Below are 23581 nucleotides of genomic sequence, written 5' to 3'. Positions count from 1 at the left end.
AATCATTGATCGGCTGCCTCCTGCATGCCTTCTACTAGAAACAGAGCCTGAAATCTGGGCATGTGCCCTGACAAGGAATCAAACCATGACCTCCTGGTTCATAGGTTGACACTCAACCACTAAGCCACACCGGCCAGGCAAAATCAATTTTTGTTTGTTTGTTTGTTTTTGGTGCCGTGACTCAGATATCAATTTATTTTTTATAAGAAACTTTGTAGTCCTGCCATGAATGACAGTAGATATGGCCAGCCACTGGACAGGCTTATTTAAAAATAAGTACAATGTAAACGATGTCTCAGGATTCCAGCAGGATACTGTTACTTACTGAAGGGCTTTTTATCAAGCACAGGGATTAAGTGTCAAGAGACAAAAACATGTATTAGTACCAACTGAGCCGCTCTCCTCAAACTATTGAGACTTGAAAAGGCAGTGGACTACTTGTCACACAGTTTAATGATTCTAAATGCAGGTCCACGCATCACCAAAAATTATCTTCCTAGGGAAACGCTGTGTCAGCTCATTAAAGCTTCACAGCAGGAGGTACTATAATTATTCCCATATTACAGGTGAGGAAACTGAGGCTCAGAGAGGTGAAATCGCCTGACCCACTCTCACTTTCCAGCTGTGTGACCCTGGCTAAATTGCTTAACTTCTCTGGGCTTCAGTTTCCTCCTAGTGACCTGGGGATAACTGTAGCTCTCTTAGAGAGAACATTTAATGCTAGAACATTAAATGAGATCATACTGAATATTGAGCACTTAGAAAAGAGCCTGGCACTGGTAAGTAGTTGGTAAAAGTGTGCCCTTATTGTTATTATTCTGTAAGGTTGCCTTAAAGTTTAAAACCAGCTACAATAAGAAAACTTATTACCATTTATTGTGAGGCACACTCCAAGCCAGGCAGTGAGCTAAGCCCTAACCTGTTTTAGTTCTGTGACCTTTGTAATTGTTGGGTCTATCACCATTCTTCCCATATTACAGACCAGCAAAATGAGGCACAGAGAGGTGAATTCACTTACCCAAGGTCACACAGCTTAAGAACTCAGAATTCAAACTCTGGTCTTGTCTGACTCTAAAACCATAGCTTTCCACAGCCACTGGAAGCCAGGACCAAGGACCCCCATACCTGGTATGCCCAGAACGGAGGGGTCTCCTGGGACATGGGGCTTACAGTGCTGAAACCAGGATAGTCCCCAGCAAACTAGGATGACTGGGGTTTTGAAGGTGGCCCCTGGTGGAATTTGTGACACTGTAGGCATATGAGGTCTTGACTGCCCAAGAAAAGTGGCTTCAATCCAGCCCAACCTCAGCCTGGCCAGAGTGGCTCAGTGGTTGAGCGTTGAGCTATGAACAGTGAGGTCACGGTTTGATTCCAGGTCAGGGCACATGCGGGCTCGATCCCCAGTGTAGAGTGTGCAGGAGGCAGCCAATCAATGATTCTCATCTCTCTCTCTCTCTTCCTCTCTGAAATCAATAAAAATATATAAAAAATCCAGCCCAACCTCTGATGGCACAGACAGGAAAACTGAGGCTCCCAAAGGAGAAATGGTTGGGCAAGGCCACATACAGCAAGGGAGCTGGGCTGAGCGTACTGGCTGGGCGTGCAGCTGTTTGCCTCTGATGCGGGGAAACAGCAGCGAGGAGCTTTGATGGCATGAGGTCGTAAAACCTGATGGTTAAGAGCCTGGGCTCTGGACTCAGCCAGCCTGTTTTCACATCTCGGTGTTACCACCTCGCGTGCCCTCGTCAAGTGACTTTGCTCTCTCTGCCTCAATTTGCCTCTCTGTACAGTGGGGTTATCAAAGGCACTCATCTCAGTGGGCTCATTATGATGATGATTATTTTAAATTACTGTTGGGTAAAAACACAGTCCCCACTCTCATTCCTAGTGGGCGAGGAGGGGCCTGCCATCCCACCCACTCCCTCCCTGCCTAGACCGTGCCAGCCCCTCTGCTTATGCCCAGGGCAGCCGCCACCGCACTGCCAGGCGGCCCTGGTGCAACTGGGGAGCGGCTCAGCAGGTTTTTCCTCCCAGCGTGCTGTGGAGCACCAGGCTGTCCTCTCCCCGCCTCACCTGAGCCCAGCCCTACTAGGCTCGCAGGCTCCTCTCTGCCAGACACAGCCAGCGTGCAGCGGGCGCTGCGTCACCATGCCCAGCATCTTCGCCTACCAGAGCTCCGAGGTGGATTGGTGCGAGAGCAACTTCCAGCATTCGGAGCTGGTGGCCGAGTTCTACAACACGGTGAGGGCCAGCTGGGCAGCAGCACTGGGGGTGGTGTTGGGGGGGGCAGAGTCTCACCAGACCGGGGTTCAAAGCCTGGCGCCTCCACGTCCTCGCTGGGGAATCCTGTCTGAGCAGTCCGCCTCTCTGGGCCTCGGTGTGCTCCTGTGCCGGGCGGGGAGCACTGGCTGTCGTTCATGACTTGCCTTTATTTGGCGTCGGGCTCTGTGATAGGCTTTGGAAAGGCAGCCGTGACCCAGAAAAGAGGGACTCCAGGCATTCACAACCCGGGGTGATGGTGCTGTCATGGGGGACCCACGAGCAGCTTCCAGGGGTGGGTGCCCAGAGGTGGCCCCTAAAACCAGCAGGGACGGGAGGGTCAGGGAGGGCTGCCTGAAGGAGGTGACTATGGCTGCTTTATTCTCAGCTGCATCCCCAGCCCAGGGTAACCAACTCATCCTAGTTTGCTGGGGACTGTCCTGGCTTCAGCATTGGGGTCCCCTGTCCCAGGAGACCCCTCAGTTGCGGGCAGCCCCACACCGGAAGGGCCCCCACATCTTGGATGGTAATGGCATTTGACCAAAGCCTGAAAGATGTGAGCAGTCAAGGAGACGTGCGTCTGTGCTGTCCTTGTGTGGAGAGCTGCGGACGACACAGTGAACGAGGCAGGGTGCTTGCCTTCCTGGAGTTCCTGGGATGGTGGGTAACACATAGTAGGTGGTCAGTGAATGGTGAGCAAGGCAATGGCCTTTGTCAAGTGCTTCCCAGGTGCCAGGCATCGTATTAAACATCGGACAGGCACACTCGTTTAATCTCCACAGTGACCTGGGAGTTCGGCACCACGTATCGTATAGGGCAGTGATGGCGAACCTATGACACGCGTGTCAGAGGGGACATGCGAACTCATTTTTTGGTTGATTTTTCTTTGTTAAATGGCATTTAAATATATAAAATAAATATCAAAAATATAAGTCTTTGTTTTACTATGGTTGCAAATATCAAAAAATTTCTATATGTGGCACCAGAGTTAAGTTAGGGTTTTTCAAAATGCTGACACGCCGAGCTCAAAAGGCTCACCATCGCTGGTATAGGGAGTTAATCCCATTCTCCAGGTGAGGAAACGGGCCTTCGGGGAGGTTGAGGATACACCCAGGACCACCCCGGCTCTTAGAGCCAGATCAGAACTTGGCGGGACTAGGAGAGTTTCTTGGCAGGTGGGGGAGGGGCGCTCAGCCCCAGGATGGTCACGCTGCTCTGACTCTGTTAGCTCTGACCTCCTTGCTTCTCGGGGCTGGGAGATGGGAGTTTGAGACCCCTGGAGGGTCTTCTGGGTTCTTGTTCCTCCTGGTCAGAGATTCTGCCCTTTCTAGCACTCAGTACCCTCACCTGGAAAATGGGAGGGGCTGACCGCGCTGATCCCTGCAGACCAGAGGAGGGTTTGGGCTTCTGGAACCCTCCTCTCTGCATTCCCTGGCAGTCCCTGCAGCCCAGACTGTTCCCTGGGGAGCCCACCCCACAGAAGGCACCGGAGAGGGCTGGCTGGGTGTGGGCTGTGCCTGGGTCTAGCCGCGCTCTCCTGCAAACGTCTCCCCACAGCATCCTCCTTTAGCCCGTCTCTAAATGCAGAGCATTAAGCAACCCGTGGGTACTCGCCGAGGCTGCAGGTCTCAAACGCATTCCGAGGAGATTTCTACACCAATATCACCGGGACTGGCATTTCCAGATTCTTATCAAACAGAAACAGATGTTTCACAAAGCAGTGCTCACCTTTCCCTGGTGGGAGCACACTTGGGTTTTTTACTTCTCTCAGCCAGCCTCTGGCCCTGTCCGGTTTGGCTCAGTGGATAGAGCACAAGCCTGTGGACCGAAGGGTCCTGGGTTTGATTCCAGTCAAGGGCACATACCTCAGTGGCAGGCTCCTCCCCAGCCCGGGGCCCTGGTCGGGGCTCGTGCAGGAGGCAACCAGTCGATATTTTTCTCTCACATCAATATTTTTCTCTGTTTCTCCCTCTCTCTTCCACTCTCTCTAAAAAATCAACGGAAAAATATCCTTGAGTAAGGATTAAAAAAAAGAAAAAGGCTCTGGCAGAAAGGGTAGGGCAGAGGAACTGAGTTCTATTCTAAAGGGTTTCCCCAAACCCAAGGTTCTCAAACCCGTCACTATAGCTAATAAATCATATAGTTCAGGGGTCAGCAAACTTCTGTTGTAAAGCTGGCTTGTTGATAATTGTGGCTGTGGGGGCCACGTGATCTCTGTAGAAATGACTCAACTCAACCACTGTGGCTGGGAAGCAGCTCCAGGCCAGAGGTCAACAAGGGAGTGTGGCTGCGTGCCAATAAAAGTTTATTTGTGGATGCCCAAATGTGAATTTCATATAATTCTTTTAATTTTTTGGCCTTTAAAAAATGTCAGTATTATTATTAGCTCATCGACCACACAAGACAAGACAGTGGGCTGAACTTGGCACAGGGGCTGTAGTTCTCCAACCTCTGATATCTATATATATAAAAAGCCAGTGGCCGGAATGCTGGAACGACCAAACAACCGGTCACCAGGAGGTGCATTGATGGATCCCACCCGCGGCGGCGCAGTGGAGTCTGGGGTCCTGCCCGCAGTGGCATGGCGGAGCCTGGGGTCCCACCGGTGCGGCGGAATCTGGGTCCCGCGGCGCGGGGGTGGGGGTGGGGTCTGGGTCCCACAGTGCAGGGAATCTGGGTCTTGTGCAATTTTGTGCACTGGCCTCTAGTAGTTACATAAAAAACAAACAAACAAAAAACCCCAGTCAAATAGAAAACAAGATACTTTTCGGTTTTGGCCTCTCAAAAAAAATGAGTTCATTTCACAGTGAGCGTGGCACACTCATCTTTTGCAGCTTCCTGTGGGAAACTAACAACTAACTGTGTTGGGACATGAATTTACAAACAGCCCCCACCCCCTTGATGCCGACGTCGTACCTCTAGGAACTTTAACCAAAGAGACAACTTGGTGGTGAGATTTATGTACAAAGTCATCGCTGAGTCATCGTAATTGCAGTGAGTAAATGGATAAATAAAAAGGGAGCCATAATATTCTCACCACTCTGTAGGGCTGAATACATTCTGCCGAAATACTGCGCAACTGCTTGAAAGCATGTTTTTGAGCTAGGTATGTAAATTAAAGACAAAATATGCAGCAGAAATTTTCAAAAATGTGGTCACATGGATTTCACCATGTTCCACTCACGAGTCAGAACGCATAGTCGGAAAACAGTGATCCCTGAAGAATCTTGTGCTTTCTTGCTGCTCTGCTTACAAGGAGCTTTGAGCCTGCGGTGCGGCAGCCCCCAGCCCCCAGGACCAGCGTGTGGAAGAAGGAAGCACCAGAGGACTCAGTCCAGGTGCTGGGAGGCTTCAGCGGGGAGGGCACTGAAGAGTTGGGTTTTGAAGATGAATAGGAGCTTGCCAAGTTGGGTAGGAGCCAGGAATAAGAGAACAGAAGACAGGAAATGGGTGGACTAGTCCTGGAAGTAAAAGAGGGGCTGGCCAGTTTGGGAAAGGGAAAAGTATGTTTCTGTGGCTAGAATATGGGCAGAGATGAAGATGACTGTTTTGAGTACTGGGTTGGAATGTTTGAAATGTATTTGTATTCACTGATGGAGTCACTCATTCATTCAACAAAAATGCTGTAAACCACCCTAGCCGGTGTGTTCACAGTGGTTAGAGCCTTGGCCCAAGCACCAAAGTGTTGTGGATTCGATTCCCGGTCAAGGGCATATACCTGGTTGCAGGTTCAATCCCCAGCCCAGTGGGGGTGCGTGCCGGAGGCAACCAATTAATGTGTTTCTCTCACATCAGTGTTTCTCTCCATCTCTCTCCCTCCCTCCCTCCTTCTTTCCCTCCCCTCCAGTCTCTCTCTAAAAAAAAAAAAAAATCAATGGAAAATTATTCTCGGATGAGGATTAACAACAACAACAACAAAAACAGCTCCAAACCAACCTGTGCTGGGTGATCCTGGGGTCCTAGAGAGGCTCAATGTCCCAGGATGTGGCGGGGGATTCAGAATTAGAAATGAGTCCCCAGCCCCATGGTTAGTTTGTGGCAAAGGGAGAAACAGGAGCCAGAATTGAGTTGGTGGGGAGCCATGGGGATGGGTATGAGGCCTCCACTTGCTGAATGGGGAGGGAACCTCAATGCTTAAAGAATGAACCCGGCTGGTTTGGTTCAGTGATGGAGCATCAACCTATGAACCAGGAGGCCATGGTTCGATTCCCAGTCAGGGCACATGCCTGGGTTGCAGGCTCAATCCTCAGTGGAGGGCATGCAGGAGGCAGACCATCAATGATTCTCTCTCATCATTGATGTTTCTATATTTCTTTCCCTCTTCCTTCCTCTCTGAAATAAATAAAAAAATATTTTTAAAAAAAGAATGAGTAAATGCTCTCAAGGCATATGGAGCAAAGGGAATAGCATCTGAAAAGGTCTTGAGGTGAGAGAACAGCGGTGGCTTGAACCAGAGCCCAGGCTGCCTGTGGGGGAGGGGGGAGGAGGGACGAAGGATGAGAGAAAGGGCTGGTGAAGTTTCCAGGGCTAACTCAAGAAGGCCTGGCAGAGGAGTGTGTGTTCTGTTGTGAGGACACTGGGCAGCCATGGGTGGCTTGTGGGCACGGGAGAGGCAATGATGTGGGGGCGGCAGGGCACCTGGTCGATTTCACAGACAGCCAGGAGAGCCATAAAGTATATGTAACAGGAACGGGTCAGGAGTGTAGGAGGGGCTGGGGCAGAAGTCAAGGTGTAGGCTGCTCCAGTTTGCACCTGCTTATTTGGGTTTGGCGGCCTCCAGATGTGGCCTCCTTCTGGGCTGCTGACATCTTAGGAGAGTTTCAAGTAAAGTGGGAAGAAGTTTCAAGGCCTCCCAGCTCCCAGAGGCGGCTGTGCTGCTGAAGTTTTCCTTAGGATCCTGCCAAAGCTCCGGAAGCTCTGAATCTCACCCTCTCCTTTCTGAAGGGATCTCCAGAAAACTCCCTCTCAGATGCTTGGATATAAAACCAAGGGGTGCCGTGGCTGGTGAGGGACCTGCATAGGCAAAGGCAGGGAGCTGGGAGTGAGTAGGACTGTGGGAGCGGGTCTCAAAGAGAGGGGGGATCAGAGCAGGAAGGGAGTGTAGTGGATGTAGACTGCAGCGCCTGCACCCCCAACAGCTGTCCCACCTCCTCTCCCCTGCCGCTGGCCTCTGCCATGTGGTGATTCCAGTCCCTGTCTTCCCTGAATGCTGTGTGACTCAGGCAGGAGACTTGCCCCCTCTCTGAGCCACTGGCTGTGACTAGGAGGTCCCATGAGCTCTAAACCACACCCCCCCTTCTCTGCCTTTTTCCTCATTAACATTCACAACAAAAGCAATTAATTTTGGGCACCTCCGGTCTGCCAGGCCCTGCTTAAACCCACAAGGGCATGGTCCCTGCCCTCAGGGAGGACAGACGCCATTAATTGAATAATTACACACACGAAACTGGTATTCATGCTCATGACACATCCAGGGCCCAGACTTGATAGTTCCCTCTGGACCTCTTTTGTCCTTCCGAAAAACAGGCATTTGTGATCCCCACCCTGCTGGCCTCCTGCGGGGAGGGATCTGATTCAAGGAGACAACACCCCCTTATATTGCTCATCATTCAACAATAATTGATTGAGCCAGGCACTGTTTCAGGCTCTGGGGACACAGCGGTGATCAAAGCAGACAATGATGCCTGCCCTCCTGGGGCTGCAGTGCTGGGGGAAGGAGGAGACAGACAATAAACAGAAGTTAAGGGTTCAGAATGGTGGTATGTGCTAGGGAAGGAAAACGCACTCATTCATTTACTCAGCAAATGTTCACCGGGCACATCTTCAAAGAAGAGACCACGGTGGGGTGCCGACCGTACTTAACTCATGCAACCATGGAGAGGATGAAGCAGGCACTCACTAGACAACCCAGATGCCCATCAGCTCAACTTGGGTAAATGCAATGTGGTCCATCCATGCCACAGACTATGACTCAGCCATGGCAAGGAGGGACGCGCCAACACTCACTGCAATGTGTTGGACCTTGAATACACGATGCTCAGTGAGAGAAGCCAGACACAAAGGCCACACCGTGTGTGATTCCATTCACGTGACATGTCCAGAACAGGCACATCCAGAGACAGGAAGTGGGTCAGTGGGTGTCAGGGGCTGGGGGAGGAGGATGGGAGTGACTGCTAATGGGGATGGGTATTCTTTTGGGAGGTGAGGCAGTGTTCTGAAATTAGATAGTGATAATAACAATCTTGTGAATAGACTAAGACCCACTGGCTTTACACTTTAAAAGAATGAATTTGATAGTATGTGAATAGTAGCTCAATTTAAAAACAGAGATTAAAAAACCTCACAGTCTCTGGTGCATCCTAATTACTAAATAAATCGAAGCTATTATTATTTCAGGTAAACATAATGCAGAGATGCAAAAGTATTGATGTGTTAATTATATTGATGTTTCTTAATTTTTAAAAATATATATATTTTTATTGATTTCAGAGAGGAAGGGAGAGGGCAAGAGAAATAGAAACATCAATGATGAGAGAGAATCATTGATCGGATGCCTCCTGCACGCCCCCTACTGGGGATCTAGCACACAATCCGGGCATGTGCCCTTGACTGGAATCAAACCTGGGACCCTTAAGTCCACAGGCCAATGCTCTATCTACTGAGCAAACTGGCTAGGGCTTTTTTTTTTTTTTAAATCCTCATCAAGGATATGTTTTTATTGATTTTTAGAGAGAGAGAGAAAAAGAGAAACATTGATGTGAAAGAGAAACATGGGTCAGTTGCCTCCTCTATGTACCCCAAGCAGGAATCAAACACACAACCTTTTTTGGTGTATGTGACAATACTCCAACCAACTGAGCCACCCAGCCAGCGCTGATGTTTATTAATTTTATTTAATCATCATAATTCCATGAAGTAGGTACTCTTATGCTCCCATTTGGCAGATGGGTAAATAAAGGCTCAGAGAGGTTATGTTTCCTTCCCAGGGTTGCACAGCATTAATTGCCAATGCACGAAAGTTGCAAATGTTAGAAGTCCCATTGTGAAACCCAGGTCACCTGGTCCCAGAGTCTCTCACTTAACTACAGCTCTGCAAGGCCACCCAGTTACTGAGTCATTAACAATTAATTGTGTGCATCTGAATTCCTGCGAGTAAGTCCCAGGCTGGGAGGGATTGTGGCTCGGCTGGTGCTACTGCTCCGGCCCCACCTAGCACCAACATTTGTGCGCACCTGTTAAGTGGATGTAGACAGGGTTCTGGACAGGTCACAGTGCCAGGTGGGGGTGGCGGGAGTCTGGCTATGGGAGGTTAGGACAAGTGGGGGGTCTTGGCCACGTTCATTGATTTGATTGATTCAACAAACTTTTCTTGAGTGTCTATTGGGTGCCCAGCGTGCGAGGTGTTGGGGACACAGCTGAGGATAAAATGTGTTTCTTGTCCCCACAGAAGTCACAGTCCAGTGTGTGTGTGGCATAGACAATGAAGGTGATAAGAATGAATCATGGGCTCCTCCAGGGAAACAGTGATTTGCAGAGAAGCTGTTAGTGGGGATGGGGGAGGAGAGGGTGGTTGTAGGGGCTGCGGGCTCAGCCCAGGGTGGTTGGGGTAAATGAGATGCTGAGGCAGGGAGTCAATTCAAGTCAAGCTCTCTCTTCCTCCTTCTCTTCCTTTCCTTCCTCTCCTTCTCCCTCCCTTATTCTCCCACTTCTTTCTTCCTCTCTTCCTTCTTTTCCTCCCTCCCTTGACCTCTCTTTTCCTTCTTCCATGCCTAAGGTAACCGGCCACATCTGTTTACCAGACACCCTGCTGGGGACTGGGTAATAAAAGAGCAAACACGCTAGCAACACATTGTGCACAACCGTGACAGCACCTGTGCCAGGCACATGTAGGCATTTTCACATGTATGTTGGCATGTGTCATTATCGAAGTATAGCTCTTTCTCTGCTAGGGGCTGTACCCCCATGTACGCTGGGTATTGGAAGAAGATATGAGTAGTCATAGGCATATAGGAGAGACCAAGCGTGTCAAACTCTCGGCCGGTGGGTGTAGACTAAGTAGCCCTTGCTAACCAGGAGCCACCAGAGAAAACAGTTCTTCAGAGTAGCCCTATAAAGCAGCCGTGCACCGGCTGGCCAACAATACATTTTCATACGAACTTGGACAAAAGAGGCTTCTTGCCAAAGAATGATATCAATATTTGGGCTATAGAAAGGTGTGCCTGCGCAGTGCATACAGTCAAACTGCTGTGTTATTTTCCTTCGGCAAGTTGGCCTTGAGCATCCGGGGTACTCTGATTGGGGTTCCCACAATTATCATCTACAGAAATTTACTGAGCACCTCCTGGGTGTGCCAGGCACTATTCTAGACACGGGGGTGGGGGTGGGGTAGGGGGGGGGGAGGAGGCATGTCAAAGTAGTGAACAAAACAGCCAAATTCCGGTGGCACTCAGCTGCCTAATCCTCACCGTGGCACTCAGAGGGAGAGGAGGAAGTTGGAGCACAGAATGGCCTTCAAACCCTGGCTGGATACCCGTTGTGAAGGCAGGGCCTTTGTTTTCAGATACTGCTAAGGTCCTTGAGCACATAGTAGGTACTGAAGGAATGGTTGGTTGTTGAGCAAATGAATGGATGGATGGATGGATGAATGAATGAATGAATGAGAAATCACCTGCTGGGCCTGGGACCCAGGGAGTTCAGCTCAGGTGTGTCCAGAGCTGAGGGCGAGGCTGGCTCTGGGCACAATCCCAGATTGGTGCCTCCCCTGCCTTGTCGAGTCTGGGTGGGGCCAGTGGTTGGGAAACATGGGGACCCAGCCCCAGGAGGCAGGGAGGAGACCCTGGCATTTCGATGCTATCAGAGGTTCCAGAGCCAGCTGTCGCTCATTAGTCAGAGGCTCCACCTCATTCCACACACTGGGCACCATTTAAAACGCCTGCCTCGGTTCTGCCAGCCTCTGAGTGTGGAGCAGCTACACCACTAATAAACTTGTTATTACCATCTCCTGCAACAACAATAGCAGCGGCCCTTGCTATTTCTTCAAGCAGGGGAGCCCCCTCTTTATCACTACCACTGGCCTTGTCCTCTTGTCTTGCAAGGCAGGGGCCAATCAAGTTTCAGAGTCTTCTGGAGCTGTGCAACCTCAGGGAAGTCTCTGAGGTTTGCTTTTCTCATTGCCAAAGAAGAACTAGAATGCTGGACTTTGGGGTGTGTGCAAGGATTCAAAACAATCTCTGCAAAGGCGTGTGGTCAAACGATGAGAAAGTAACAGTCCTAGCGCCTTCTATCCAGAACTTTCTAGATGCAAGACCCTCTGTCAAGTGTTGTCATGCATATGATGGGTGATCCACCTGAATCTATCTTGAGGTCTGGTCAAAAAGAAATACTGATTGAGTACCTACTGTAGCCTGGTCCCCGAGGTTACAATGGGGAGTAGAGATAGAGAAGACACAGCCTGTGTAATCAAAACCAGGTTTAGCAGAAGAGCCAGACAGTTCCAGGGCAGCTGGACAAGTGTTAGGAAGTGGGACAGCAATGGGCACAAAGGAAGGCCACCTAATCCTGCCTTGGGGGGGTGGGAAGTCCGTAGGAGAAAGTGATACCCAGGCGACAGATGAAGTAGAAGTTGGCCTGGCAAGGGGGTGGTGGTGAGTGGAGAGCAGTGTTCCAGGCAGTGGGAACAGCACATGCAAACTCCTGGAGGTAAGAGGTAAGAGTAAGTATGGCTCTTTCGAAGGAACTGAGTTATTCCTTCCACCAGGATTATAAAGTTGAAGGTGGAACAAATAAATGAGTAATGGAGAGAGTTTATAAGCCAAGTTTAAAAGCTTGGATATTAATTATGGGAGTCACAGATGTGTTTTATTTATTTTATTTTTAGAGTTTAAAGCAGGGGTCCTCAAACTTTTTAAACAGGGGGCCAGTTCACTGTCCCTCAGACCGTTGGAGGGCCGGACTATAGTTTAAAAAAAAACTATGAACAAATTCCTATGCACACTGCACATATCTTATTTTGAAGTAAAAAAACAAAACGGGAACAAATACAATATTTGTATTTGCATGTGGCCCACGGGCCGTAGTTTGAGGACCCCTGGTTTAAAGTGACAGATGTATTTTATTTTATTTTTAAAAATATATTTTATTAATTTTTTTTACAGAGAGGAAGGGAGAGGATAGAGCAGCCGTGAGCAAACTACGGCCCGCGGGCCGGATCCGGCCCGTTTGAAATGAATAAAACTAAAAAAAAAAAAAAGACCGTACCCTTTTATGTAATGATGTTTACTTTGAATTTATATTAGTTCACACAAACACTCCATCCATGCTTTTGTTCCGGCCCTCCGGTCCAGTTTAAGAACCCATTGTGGCCCTTGAGTCAAAAAGTTTGCCCACCCCTGGGATAGAGAGTTAGAAACATCGATGAGAGAGAAACATCAATCAGCTGCCTCCTGCACACCCACTACTGGGGATGTGCCTGAAACCAAGGTACACGCCCTTGGCCGGAATCGAACCTGGGACCCTTGCATCCGCAGGCCGACGCTCTGTCCACTGAGCCAAACCGGTTAGGGCATGACAGATGTATTTTAAAGGGAGGCTTTAAAATTTCTCATTTGCTATCCCTGGCCCCATTTCCCCTTAGACAACCAGCTGCTCCTCCCCTACTGCTTATGGTCTCGATGGAAGGTCCAGCAAGGTCCTCCCTCTCCTCTGGCCAAGGGTGGGATGTGGCCCAGGCTACACTCTCCAAAATTTGAATCTTGGGCTTGGACATAAAGACTGAACATAGTTGTTTTCATTCATGCCCAACGTTGCCCCTGAAGAGATTGTCCATTCAAGGGTCAGAGCTGTTCTGGTTTCTGGTTTTCCTTGTCTCTGCAATTCCTTTGATTATTGAACTCCACATAATAAATGAATGAATGAATCAATTAAGTAGGTAACTATACACCCCACCCCACACCCACACACACGTAATATTTATAATGTAAGTTTACCAGAATCATTTTCTGTTGCTTGCTACCAAAGAAGCCTAGCTAATATACTAATGGTGATAGTTCTGTTGGATGTAAGCAATAAAAAACTAGCTAAAGCAAAAAACAAAACCAAAGAATCAAACAAACAATCAAAAAAGAGAGAATGCATTAGAAAAATACTGCGATATTTTAGAAAAAGGACAGATGAGTTGCTTAGGAGGGCTGGGGCCTAGTGCAGGACTGAAGGATCCAGCAGAAGGGGAAATACTACCCTTGTGTGTCTGTTTTTATTCTCCGCCTCATCTCCTCCTTGGTAGCAAGGTGGCTCCCGTATCTTAAACATCATGACAATATCCCAAGGCCTTGATAGAGCTGTCAACTGTGCGACTCAATTTTGGTAACTCCCAGGCTCTGTGCCTGCCTCAGGTTTTAAATTCCCAAAAGAGAAAATCTGATTGGCCCTTTTTGGGATAGGTGTCTGCTGCAGTGGGGTGGGATGTCGTGATACAGACAAGGCAAGTGTGTATCTGTTCTAGGGTTGCCATTGTGAACCGGGGCCTGTCCCAGAGGTGTGTGGGACCTTGTCCATTCATAGGCACAAGAGACCTTGGCATAGAAAACAAGCATGTGGGTGGGACCAAGGGCTTGGAAACCAGTTTGCCAACGCTGGGTCCTCCACTCGTGACCTTTGAGCTGGCTCCACCGAGACCCAAGGAGAGCGTGGGCTTCCCAGGAATCAGGAGGACGCCTCCCTTGGGAACCTTTATAGGCTCCCAGGCCCTAGGCTCATAGATGGTGACATTGTATCAGGTGAATGAGTTTCCCCCCACCCACCACTGTGCTCTGTATTCTTGAGTCATTATCCTCAAGACCAGAGTTCTGAAAAAATAACAGAGCACCCTAGTTAACAGGGCACAGCTCCTTCACTAAGATGGGACACAGACAACGGAGAAGACCTTTACAAGAGGAAGAGTTTTCAGGGAGGCAAGGGTATAATTGAGCAAGCTAGATGGCTGACCTCAAATTGGCGGGTCAAGAAAACCACGAGAACACTTGTTTCTGAGCTCATGTGAGATACTCACTGTGGCCCCAATCTACCTGGGGGAGACTTTTGAAGTCCTGTGTCAGACTTAGGGATTTTTGAGTCATTGAAATTCTGGTGCAAATATTCTTGTGACCTTAATTGTACTCATAGGAGGCTAGTGGGGACATTTGGATCAACAGCATGAAGAGGCAGGTGACATTGTGCATATGTCACAAATCCTATATAATAAAAGCCTAATAGCTAAGTGTCTGGTTGTCCGGCCATCCAATCAATCAAAGCATAATATGCTAATGACATGCTAAGGCCGTGCAACCAGTCGTTATGACACGTATTGACCACCAGGGGGCAGATGCTCAACGCAGGAGCTGCCTCCTGGTGGTCAGTGCACTCCCACAAGGGGAGCGCCGCTCAGCCAGAAGCCAGGCTCATGGCTGCTGAGTGCAGTGGCGATGGCGGAAGCCTCTCCCACCTCCGTGGAAGCGCTAAGGATGTCCGATTGCTGGCTCCCCATGGGGAGCGAGCCTAAGCCATCAGACATCCCCTAAGGGCTGAGGGCCCCCCCCCAAGTGCATGAATTTCATGCACCAGGCCTCTAGTATAGAGATAAAGGGCTAGGGCATTGAAGTTGCTTTCTCAAGGCCCCACAATTAGTGAGGTAGCATGAATCCAATTCCATGTTACTTCGATCCTAAAGCCCATGAACTGGAAAGCTTTGGTTTCAAATGAAACACCCAATTAAAAGCAGCTTAAACAGAAAGAACAATATCTTCTTCTTATTATTTAAATAGAAGTTCTGATGTAAATGGTTCTGGAATAGCTTAACTCAGCAGCTCAACATCATCAGGCCTCTTGGATCTTTTCATCTTTCTGCTCTGATATCTCTAGAGAAGTGTTTCTCAAAATATTGTCTGGGGACTCCCTGGGGTCCCATACGCCCTTTTAGAAATTCCTTGAAGTCTAAATTATTTTCATAATAATGTGGAGATATTATTTGCTTTCTTTTCACTTTGATGATTTCACAAGGATACAATGGAATCTTTCAGTGGCCACATGATGTATGATGGCATCATCTCTCTGATGGCCAAGGGAATGTATGCTTGTGTAGTAAGATATTTTGAAATATTCTTAGATTCAATTTCTAATATAGTCAGTCTTGATAGATGTAACTCCCATAAGCAGAAGGCCTTTGTGGTCCTCAATAATGTTTAAGGCCAGGACCGGCTTGGCTCAGTGGATAGAGCGTCGGCCTGCGGACTGAAGGGTCCCAGGTTCGATTCTGGTCAAGGGCATGTACCTTGGTTGCGGGCACATCCCCAGTGCGGGGTGTGCAGGAGGCAGCTGGTTGATGTTTGTCTCTCATCGATGTTTCTGACTCTCTATTCCTCTCCCTTCCTCTCTGTAAAAAATCAATAAAAATATATTAAAAAAAAATAATGTTTAAGAATGTAAGAGGGTCTTGAGACCAAAAAGTTTGAGAACTACTATTCTCAAGTATCTGTTTTTGCTTTTAGCCTAGTTTCCTCATGGTTGCAAAGAAGCTGCCACATCTTAAATATCACAATAATGTCCTAAGTCCTTTTCCCTGGGCCTGATTTCAGTAAAGAGAATTTTCCCAGAAGTCCTTCATCAGAACTTCCATCATGTTTAATGGCCTGAATTATATCACACATTTATTCCTCAATAAATACCATTGGCAGGCAATGGGAGTGATCCATTCCTTGGGGCCAAATCCTGCTTCCCTGAAAGTTTGTCCTCCAGATGCTTGAACATAATTCAGGTTTATTTAGCAAGGAAGAAAGGGGGTGCACATAACTTAAGACACAGGTTCAGATGCATTTTGGTCCACAGGAAGTGGAATGCAAGCCTTAAGCTGCTTATTAGGAACTGACCTGAAAGTAATAGATTCATTTACATTCCTATCTCATTTGCCACACCAGGTCACAAGGGCACCGTGTATTGCAAGGAAGACTGGGAAATGTAGTCTTGAGCTGAGTAGCTGTGCGCCTAGCTAAAACTTGGGATACTATTCTTAAAAGGAAAGGGGGGAGAATGTAGGTAGAATGTTAGTAGATAGTCTTTGCCACACCCATTGAATGAACAAATGAATCCATAGGATAATGGATGGAGTTATGGATCTACTGATGACCCACTGACTGTAAAGATGAGCTGAAGGACTTGACAAACTCTGGGTTGATTCATTGCCTGAAAGGAGATAGGTGACCAACTGGCTAATGACTGAGGGTTTTAACAGAGGGCCAGCCCTCCTCTGCCTCCCTTGTCTGACACCCCCTCCCCATGTCCTCCTCTTCTCCAGTTCAGCAATGTCACCTTCTTCATCTTTGGGCCTCTCATGATGTTCCTGATGCACCCCTATGCCCAGAAACGCTCCCGCTCCATTTATGCCCTCTGTGTCCTCTTCATGGTCATAGGTAGGTGGGGCCTGTGACAGTGGGGCCAGGGGAGTGGGAAGGAACACCTCCTTGACCACCTGCCTTTGTCTCTTGCTCCAGGCCTGTTCTCCATGTACTTCCACATGACGCTCAGCTTCCTGGGCCAACTGCTGGACGAGATCTCTATTCTGTGGTTGCTGGCTGGTGGCTACAGCATATGGATGCCCCGCTGCTACTTTCCCACCTTCCTAGGGGAAAACAGGTGGGATGGGGGCTGGCCCTCTGGTGATTCTGTTAGAGCCCACCTGGGCTCTTGTGTCCCCTCCCTGAGCCCTGTGGTGGCCCTCAAAATCCCTCCCCTGACTACACCAGAACTTTGTCCTGACCCTGCCTGCCTTAACTGGGCTCCCAAGCCACCCCTCTAAGTGGACTTGGAACTCTTAGAATTCCTCCCCAGATAGCCTGGGACCTTCTCTAGACCCTATCTGAGCTCACCTGGGGGCGGGGGGTGTCTTAGGACCCATCCCTAAGCTTACCTGGGCCCCTGGGAACTATCCCCTGAGTCTATCAACTGGGTTCCCAGAAATGTTATGTATGATCCTCCCTCTTGACCTGAGACCCCTCTGAAATTCTCTCCTGACCCTGCTTGACTCTTCTGAGCCTTCTAAGACCCCTCAGGTGATAGCTTCTGAGACCCTGCATTTCTTTCCTTAATCCCACCTGGGCCCTCCCTGAATTCCTTGCCTGACCTCACCTGGGCCCTGGCACCCTTCACTGACTCACCTGGGCCCTGAGATCCTCTGCTGAGCCCATCTGGGAGTTCCAAGACCTGTCTCTGAGCTCAGTTGGGCTCCTTGGAACCCCTCCCCTTTTCTCACCCACCTCTGCCACAAGATCTCCATGTGACCTGCTCAACCCCCTCCCAAGGACCCTTTCCAGCCACCTCACAGCTGAGCCTTTCTCCCTCCAGGCCCCAGTTTATCTGCCTGGTTTTCATCGCCACCATGGTCAGTACCTTCCTGTCCTTCCTGAGGCCTACGGTGAACGCATATGCCCTCAACAGCATCGCCGTGCATATCCTCTACATCGTGTTCCAGGAGTACAAGAAGTGGGTGGTAACTGCAGGTGCCCAGGAGGGTGGCTCCCATCCCCCCTCCAGAGCCACCCTCTCGCCCCTCACCCATCTCCCCCCGCCCTCCGCCCCTCACGACCACGCACACATACACACTTACAAGGCATAAAGTTCTTTTGTTGGTGTTTTTTTTTTTGGTTAATCCTTATCCAAGGATATTTTTTCCATTAATTTTTAGACAGAGTGGAAGAGAGGGAGGGAGGAAGAGAGAGAGGGAGATGGGGAGAAAAACATCTACGTGAGAGAGACACATAGTTGTTGCCTCCCATACTCACCCCGAACCTTCAACCCAGATACATGCCCTTGACCAGGAATTGAACTCATGACTCTTCGGTGTTTGAGCCGACACTCTAGCCACTGAGCAACACCAGCCAGGGCCAGGCACTGAGTTCTTGTTGACTCCATGCTCAAGACCATCCACTAACAAGGGGCGGGGCCAGGATTTGGACCTAAGGCTGTCTGACTGCAGAGCTTGTCCTTTTTTCTTATGAATCCCTCAACATGTATATAACTGGAGATGTTGCACCATCAACCTCCATGTGCCCACTAACCAGCCCCAACAACCATCAACATTTTGCCAACCTGTGTTATATATTCCCCGTCAGATTTCATATCAGGACACTCACTGACTTTTCAGGATTTCACTCTCCCAAGAAAGAATGATTACTTTTTTAAAAAATGTATTTTTAATTGATTTCAGAAAGGAAGGGAGAGGAAGAGATAGAAACATCAATGATGAGAGAGAATCATCCACCAGCTACTTCCTGCACGCCCCCCACTGGGGATTGAGCCCGCAATCCCTGCATGTGTCCTGACCAGGAGTCAAACCGTGACCTCCTGTTTCATAGGTTGACGCTCAACCACTGAGCCACATCGGCTGGGCAAGAATTCTTACTTTTTTTTTTTTTTTTTAGGGTGGGGGGAGGGAAAGGCAGAGACATGCTCCTAAGAGGGAGAGCCCCGAGCTGGGACCTTGGGTTTGAGGGGTGGTTTTTTTTGTTTTGTTTTTTTAAAAATATATTTTATTGATTTTTTACAGAGAGGAAGAGAGAGAGATAGAGAGTTAGAAACATCGATGAAAGAGAAACATCAATCAGCTGCCTCCTGGGGAAGTGCCCACAACCCAGGTACATGCCCTTGACCGAAATCGAACCCGGGACCTTTCAGTCCGCAGGCCGACGCTCTATCCACTGAGCCAAACCCGAATTCTTACTTTTTAACACCATACTATGTCTTGCTAGGACAGAGAAGAAACTCTCAAATGGGGCCATTTGAGGAGACTTGAACGAAAGGGTAATTTACAAAGGAGAGGGCAGGGTGTAGGGAAATCACTAGGAATCATTTAAAACCCCTGTGCTAATAAGAGTGAGATTCTATGACCATCAGGAGATCTGGGGCGAGGGGTCATGGGAGGGGCTGATGGAAAGAATCTGGAAGGAGAGAGCCCGCAAGGTCTCCTTGGCAAGAGCTGTGACTTCCAGTTGCCGGCTGCAGCCAGCCTGAGCCAACCCCACAGAGAGGGACCTCTGAAATAGACCTAACAGGACCCTCCCTCACCCTTTGGTTTCTTGCTGGGGCTCCCTATTGGCCAACCCAACTGGAAGCCCAAAGATAAGGAAACTCTGGATTTGATCCACACAACCCAGCACTGCCCCCTCCAGCCTCCAGGTCATAGGGCAGAGTGAGGAAGGGTAGGGAAATTCTAGAGGGACAAATGGAGATATGGCACACACCCTTCTAACAAAATTAATGAGACTTTCTTAAAAAAGTATCCAGTACCCAGTTCTCATCGATGTTTGCTCAGTTTCTCAAAGATGCTTCTTACACCTGGTCTTATTTAAGTCAGGATCCAAACCTTTGGCCTTTATTTCATATCAGCCCCCCCCCCCCCCCCCCCCCCCCCAGCCCATCTCCTTTTGCTCATGTCTATTAATAACACCCCTCGGTCATTTGCCTATAGAACATCCCACATTCTGGATTTGACTGACCGCTTCCTATGGCATCTTTCAATGTGTTTCCTTATCTTTTGTATTTCCTGCAAATTAATAGTTAGATCTAGATTCAGGTTAACATTTTTCATTTATTGATTTTAAGGAGAGAGAGAAAAACATCGATTTGTTGTTCCACTTATTTATTCATTCGTTGGTTGATTCTTTTTTAAAAAATATATTTTTTATTGATTTTTAGAGAGAGAGAGGAAGGAAGAGGGAGAGAGAGAGACATCGATATGAGAGTGAAACATCGACCGGCTGCCTCCTGCACACCCCTCCCTGGGATCGAGCCTGCAACTCAGGCCTGTGCTCTGTGCAGGGGAGACACCCGACCAATGGAACCACACCAGTTAGGGCCGTGGGTCGATTCTTGTATGTGCCCTGACCGGGATCGAACCCACCATCTCAGCACTCGGGACAATGCTCTAGCCAACTGAGCTCCCACTCAGGGCTCAGGTTTACATTTTTTAGGCCAGGATATTTCATGTGCAATGCTGGGTGCTCCTTGTGCCCTCCCATTAGGACTGCCCAATGAGTGGGCACCGCACATTTAGTGCTGTTGAGGTGGATTCGGGGATTCGAATGATGCCACCTGTATTAGGAAGCTTTCCACTGACCTGTCACCCAATGACTCCAGCAGCCACTGATGCCCCTGCCTCCATCCATGATCTCATTAGGGGGTGCAAAAGGGTGGTTTGCAGATTCTACTATTCCCTCTGCATTGATTAGCTGGAGTTCTTCCATTAAAGCAGCGGTTCTCAACCTTCTGGCCCTTGAAATACAGTTCCTCATGTTGTGACCCAACCATAAAATTATTTTCGTTGCTACTTCATAACTGTAATGTTTCTACTGTTATGAATTGTAATGTAAATATCTGACATGCAGGATGGTCTTAGGTGACCCCTGTGAAAGGGTCGTTCGACCACCAAAGGGGTCGCAACCCACAGGTTGAGAACCGCTGCATTAAAAGCTTTCCCGCATCAACCTTGAAATAGAGAGTTTGAACAGAGAAGACAGGAGAGACCATTGATCCTTTCCCATTATTTCTGAGAGTGATGATTCGGTGCCTTAGCCCCAAGTCTCTAGCAGGGCCCAATGAAGTTGGTTTTGTTTCTAAGTTTTGTTGTTATGAAATCAAGGATGTTTACATTTCTGAAGTGTTTTAACCCATTTGGGTCACTTTGCTACATTTTTTACTTTTTATTTTGAAACAATTATGGACTCATAGTGAATTGCAAAAACAGTACAGAGTCCTATGTACCCTTCCTCCAGCTTCCTCCAGGCCCCCCACCCCCCACCCCCGCTGCCAGTGGCAGCATCTTATGTGACCTCAGTACAACTTCCAAAGGAGGGAATTGACAATGGGACAATACTGTTATTGAGACCACGGACTTTATTCAGATCTCACCAGTTCTTACTCATTATGCTTTCTGTTGTTCAAACTGTCTCACTTTAGGCCAGCGGGCAGGGCCTGTGACTTTAACCACAAAGGAGTCTCTGCCTTATTAATCCCCGATACGCTCTTTGCTAAGGGACACTGGGTTAGCGCTGCCATCAGGGAAACAGATTCTCTTCCTGAGTTGTCCCAGGACATGGCCGTCAGAGAATCACCCTCCCACTCACGGACACACACATTCTTACAGCCACCCAGAGAAGAATTTTCAAGCACTGACTCACAGATGCACACCCCCACACCCCCACACACAAATGCACAAACACAGAAAGGCTTGTTGGTTAAGAATTCTGCAATCAGCCTGGCTGGCGTGGCTCAGTGGTTGAGTGCCAACCCATGAACCAGGAGGTCATGGTTTGATTCCTGGTCAGGGCACATGCCTGGGTTGCGGGCTTGATCCCCAGGAGAGGGTGTGCAGGAGGCAGCCAATTGATGATTCGCTCTCATCATTGATGTTTATCTCTCTCTCTTTCTTCCTCTCTCTGAAATTAATAAAAAACAGATCTTAAAAAAAGAACATTTCTGCAATCTGACAACCTTGGTTCAGACCCCAGCTCTGCCCCTAGTAACCGTGGTGGCGGGGCTGGGGCATAACTTAATCTCATGGGTTTCAGTTTTCTCACCATTTTACGAGATGGGAATATTAGCATTGTTGTGAGGACTAAGTTTCTACCCAGAGGACTTGTTGACTGCACTTGACATCCTGTAAGTGCTCTGCAAACGTTAGTCATAAACACAGATGAGGCCCCTCCCCCTGGCACCCTGGATCTTTCCCTCTTCCCAGCCTCACCTCCTTGGTGGAGGAATTTCCCATCAGCCCCTGCAGACTCCACAGTCAGGCTCTCATCTCCCTTCCGCCCTCCCTAGGACCAGTAATAAGGAGCTTCGACATCTCATTGAGGTCTCCGTGGTTTTGTGGGCTTTTGCATTGACCAGCTGGATCAGTGACCGCTTCCTTTGCAGTTTCTGGCAGCAGATTAATTTCTCCTACATGCACAGCATCTGGTAAGCACCTACCCTGTGGGCCGGGGCCCCAGAACCAGAAAAATCTCAGATATCAGAGCGTGGGGCATCAGCCTGGGGACATAAAGGGATGGCACCAATACTGGGTCTTGTGTGTTTGGGGGCAGGGGGCAACTGGTGGCAATCGGGGTGAGTTCCAGAAGGTTCCTCTGGATGATCAGGACCCAGGTGGGGCTGGGGACATCCACCTTGCCCCAGGGACACTCTGCACCCTCACTACCCTCTCCCTGCTTCCCACAGGCATTTGTTCATCAGCATCACCTTCCCTTATGGCATGGTCACCATGGCCTTGGTGGATGCCAGGTATGAGATGCCAAACCAAACCCTCAAAGTCCGCTACTGGCCTCGGGACACGTGGCCTGTGGGGCTGCCCTACGTGGAAATCAGTGGTGACCACAAGAACTGCTGAAGTCTGCCGGTCTCTGGACTCCCCAACCACCAGCCAACTCACCTGTGTCTTGAGGAGAGAGGCTTAGATCGGGAGTCTGAGAAACACACGCAGTTCTTCCTCCAGCTCCCTTTCCTCATCCTCCTTGTCCTGCATGACCCCACTCCAAGGCAGGGGATGGACATCAAGACTTCTCTGAGCAGCAGACTGATGACCCTGCAGGGCTGCCAGGCACAGCTCCCCTTCCTGACCTGCCCTGTTCTCTTTCATCTCCTCCTCATGCTTGTGTTCACTGCCACCCTGTTGTCACACAACCTGGAGGGACTGGAAGACCAGCTGCTATGATTACATGGCTTCTACTGGGATGACCTCTACTGGGGCTTGGGCCACTTGCAGCTTACTCATAGTGGCAGTCACTACCAGACTCTTTGGACCTGACTTTGGCCTTGCACTGTCCTTGGTACTTAGGCGCCACCCTTAAGAATGGACATGTTTTCTGGTAACCTCATTCCACCCTCATGCATGCAGAGACCTTGCAGGTCTCCACACACGCTCACACATGGACAGTGTGGCCATCCCACTGGTTGACAGCAGAGCAACATGGACACCTGGATGGGCAATCTGGATGCTGTGGGGCACGGAGGGGAGCAGGGGTGGCCAGTGTAGGCTCTCAAAGCAAGGAGAGAAGGGGAATATGTATTTCATTGTGGTTAAGAGCACAGGGCGTGGAGTTAGGAGACCTAAGTTTGAATCCTGCCCCACCATTTCCTAGTTGTATCATCTGGGGGATGTGATTTTCCCTACATCTGAAGTTCAAACCCCTTGTCTATAAAGTGGAAATATTCCTTCCTTCATGAAATGTCTGTGTGGATAAAACAGGAGAAGACATGTAAAGTGCTTAGCTTGGAGTCTGATAAACATCTATCCATATACTCA

The 23581-nt window shown here is 49.1% G+C and overlaps 1 protein-coding gene across 4 annotated transcripts; it reads left to right on the top strand.

The window, feature by feature from the left end:
- Positions 1–2014: 2014 nt before the first annotated feature.
- On the top strand, positions 2015–23581 carry ACER1 (alkaline ceramidase 1). 4 transcript variants are annotated; one of them, XM_036313949.1, is made up of 7 exons: positions 2087–2241; positions 5094–5253; positions 16583–16697; positions 16779–16920; positions 17629–17766; positions 22102–22239; positions 22498–23581. In XM_036313949.1, the coding sequence occupies exons 3-7, from the start codon at positions 16619–16621 to the stop codon at positions 22664–22666; spliced, it is 666 nt and encodes a 221-aa protein (XP_036169842.1). In that variant the 5' UTR covers positions 2087–2241; positions 5094–5253; positions 16583–16618; the 3' UTR covers positions 22667–23581. The 4 variants fall into 4 exon arrangements, with proteins under 4 accessions (XP_036169840.1, XP_036169842.1, XP_036169841.1 ...); XM_036313947.1 differs by lacking the exon at positions 5094–5253 and having other exon boundaries at positions 2015–2241; XM_036313948.1 differs by lacking the exons at positions 2087–2241; positions 5094–5253 and adding an exon at positions 8156–8191.

The sequence above is a fragment of the Myotis myotis genome, unplaced genomic scaffold, assembly GCF_014108235.1.
Source record: "Myotis myotis isolate mMyoMyo1 unplaced genomic scaffold, mMyoMyo1.p scaffold_m19_p_6, whole genome shotgun sequence".
In the NCBI taxonomy this organism is placed as follows: Eukaryota; Metazoa; Chordata; class Mammalia; order Chiroptera; family Vespertilionidae; genus Myotis; species Myotis myotis.
Note: the sequence above shows the minus strand (reverse complement) of the source record. Positions and strands in the feature narration are given on the sequence as shown.